The sequence below is a fragment of the Cyphomyrmex costatus genome, unplaced genomic scaffold (assembly GCF_001594065.2).
Source record: "Cyphomyrmex costatus isolate MS0001 unplaced genomic scaffold, Ccosl1.0 scaffold10, whole genome shotgun sequence".
NCBI classification, from domain to species: Eukaryota; Metazoa; Arthropoda; class Insecta; order Hymenoptera; family Formicidae; genus Cyphomyrmex; species Cyphomyrmex costatus.
This window is the reverse complement of record NW_017274954.1, coordinates 884,122-886,578: the sequence shown is the minus strand read 5'-3', so window position 1 is coordinate 886,578 and position 2,457 is coordinate 884,122. Positions and strand designations below refer to the sequence as shown.

General features: G+C 30.6%; 1 protein-coding gene across 1 annotated transcript; it reads right to left on the bottom strand.

Annotated features, from left to right (window-relative positions):
* Positions 1-275: 275 nt before the first annotated feature.
* LOC108783446 (uncharacterized) lies at positions 276-1,400 on the bottom strand. Its single transcript, XM_018552019.1, has 2 exons — positions 1,201-1,400; positions 276-624 (listed from the first exon to the last, which is right to left on the bottom strand). Exons 1-2 carry the CDS (start codon positions 1,349-1,351, stop codon positions 350-352), a joined length of 426 nt encoding a protein of 141 aa, XP_018407521.1. The 5' UTR covers positions 1,352-1,400; the 3' UTR covers positions 276-349.
* Positions 1,401-2,457: the final 1,057 nt, after the last annotated feature.

The window sequence follows — 2,457 nt, the reverse complement described above, 5'->3', positions numbered from 1 at the left end:
ATTTTACAAAAGAATATAGAGGAAATATGAAACTCTCTGTACTTTACAATTTATTATAATTATGCACAATTCCATTTTTTTCTCTCTCTTATTTAAATTTAATTTCTTTTACAGATATTGAATTTATTACAGATTATATCCCCTCATATCTCCATTTTCTAACATTTTCATTACTTTCATGAATCTTTTCAAAATAAATTCTGGAATAATTTTTTATTTCAAATTACAATATGTTTAAGTATAACTGCGATCTGAAGTGTTATGTAAAATATGGGCCTTTATTTTTAATCATATTATTCACAATTAATCCCTCAAACGAGAACTTGGATTTCTTTTAAGCAAAGTGATCCTAATCTGGCACGTTTCCGAAATGAGAACACGTTACATCCGGTATATAGACTGATTTCACATATTGAGACGAGTCTGGTAACTTCTCGTCGATTCGTTCTCTCACATTAGGATAAAATTTAGTGACTCCCGTCTGATGTGCTGGACTGACCAGCGTCCATGGCAAACTACGATGCAAATGGATCGAGACGTGTGGCTCGAACTTTGGGCGATGCACTTCGAAGAGAGTTCTACGGAGTTTCGAAGAGACGACCACTTCGTGGCTTGTCGAACGCTCTGACGAATTTCATGAATATTCAAGCTTACAAATAATATATTATCGCATATATTAATCGTAAGAAGTTCCGTGTATAACGTTTTAGTGTTAATGAGTATATAATAGTTAAGTATGTTTTCAAGTCAATGTTTCCCGATACTTTTTATCATTAATGCGGCCCATTTCTCGGGTCTATGGTCTCTATGGTCACGATCGATTGCAATGTTACACATACAACAAATATACATATAATAAAGCTTTTACTGACTATTTTAACAAAACATAAATATGCGTACATTAACTGTTTTAACAAAACACAAATATGTATACATATTTGTTAAATATCTGAATAGAACTGTACTTTAATTTTTCAAATATTGTTACAACAATGGCAATTTTTGTCACAAATTATAAATTTTACTATAAAATTGCAAAAGTAAAAACATATAAAACATAATGTGTATTTAAATTATAGTTTTGCGATAAAAAATATATGCATGTTATTTAAATTAGAAACGGTCGTTTTTCAATTTTAATATAATAGATAAAATAATATATATTTTAAATAATAGAAAAGCTTATATTACTATACGTACTATCGATGTCAAATAATTCAAACTCAGTGAACATACTGCGTTCTTGCTCACTCAGTATAGTCAGATCTAAAATTTGTAAATCAACTAATATCCAACTAACGGCCATATTGATGAAAGTATGGACATCAATTCCTGTATTTGTGTCAGCCATTGTAAAAATCACGTTTTCACACAATGCATGTAGTACTAGCGTGCAAATAACCGAGTCCAAATCGACATCCGCATTCCAGACTTGTTTTGCACTCTGCAAAATTCGATCTTTAAATTCCCACAAATACCTTCGAGCTTTGGTGATGCTTCGTCGTTTTAATAACTCTGTGGTACTAGCACGCAGATCGAATCTCCCAGGTAAAATGTGTCTATCAAAAAAATTCCGAATTTTATTAAAACTTCACAAAAAGGATGATTTTGCTGAAGTATAAAATTTGACTAGATACCGATTGAAAATAATTTCATTGAATCATCAAAATAACTATGTTCAAATTGATTGCTAGAGTGTCAAAATTTTTCGATATATTGCTCATCATATTTGAAATTCATATATTTTATTTTGATAGTCCAACAAAATTATTTTCGGATTTGTATCTAGCTAAATTTTTTAGTATGTATAATTTCAGCAAAAAAATATTCTTTTCGTGACGTTATTTTTTTTTTATAAAAAAATAACTGATAATGTGATTCTCTCTCTATCTCAATATTAAATTAATAATTTTAATTTAAAAAATCTTACAATTATTATGTTAAAACAAACACTGTTGTATTTGTAACAAACCTGATGGGGGATGGAGGTCTTTTTGGTAATACAGTAGCAGTCTCAGCACACTCAGCATCTCTGTCATTAGCGCAGAAAAGCCTCGGTCGGGGCATACAATTGTACGGTAGGAATCTAAGGAATTTGAACAAAGCGGTCGTGAAGAAGGGAAAACACGCGATCAGATCTTCGTGATTTCTCCTGGTCTGACCGGAGATGAATCGACGGAAATCACGGAGAAGAAATAAGAATTGCTGGAAAGCGGTCGTAGCTTCTCGAGCTCCAAAGCTCGAGTTTTTTTCTTGCAAAACAAAAGCACAAGAATGAAGAGAGGAACAATAAACGGACGTACTGATTGACGATCGGATAGTACTATATCTAAAATAAAATTTTAAGTGAAAGAGAAAAAGAAAGATAATGTATAATTTTACATAAATTAAATATGTAATTAGCATAATTAAATATATAATTTAATATAAGTTAAATGTGTAATTTCACATAAATTA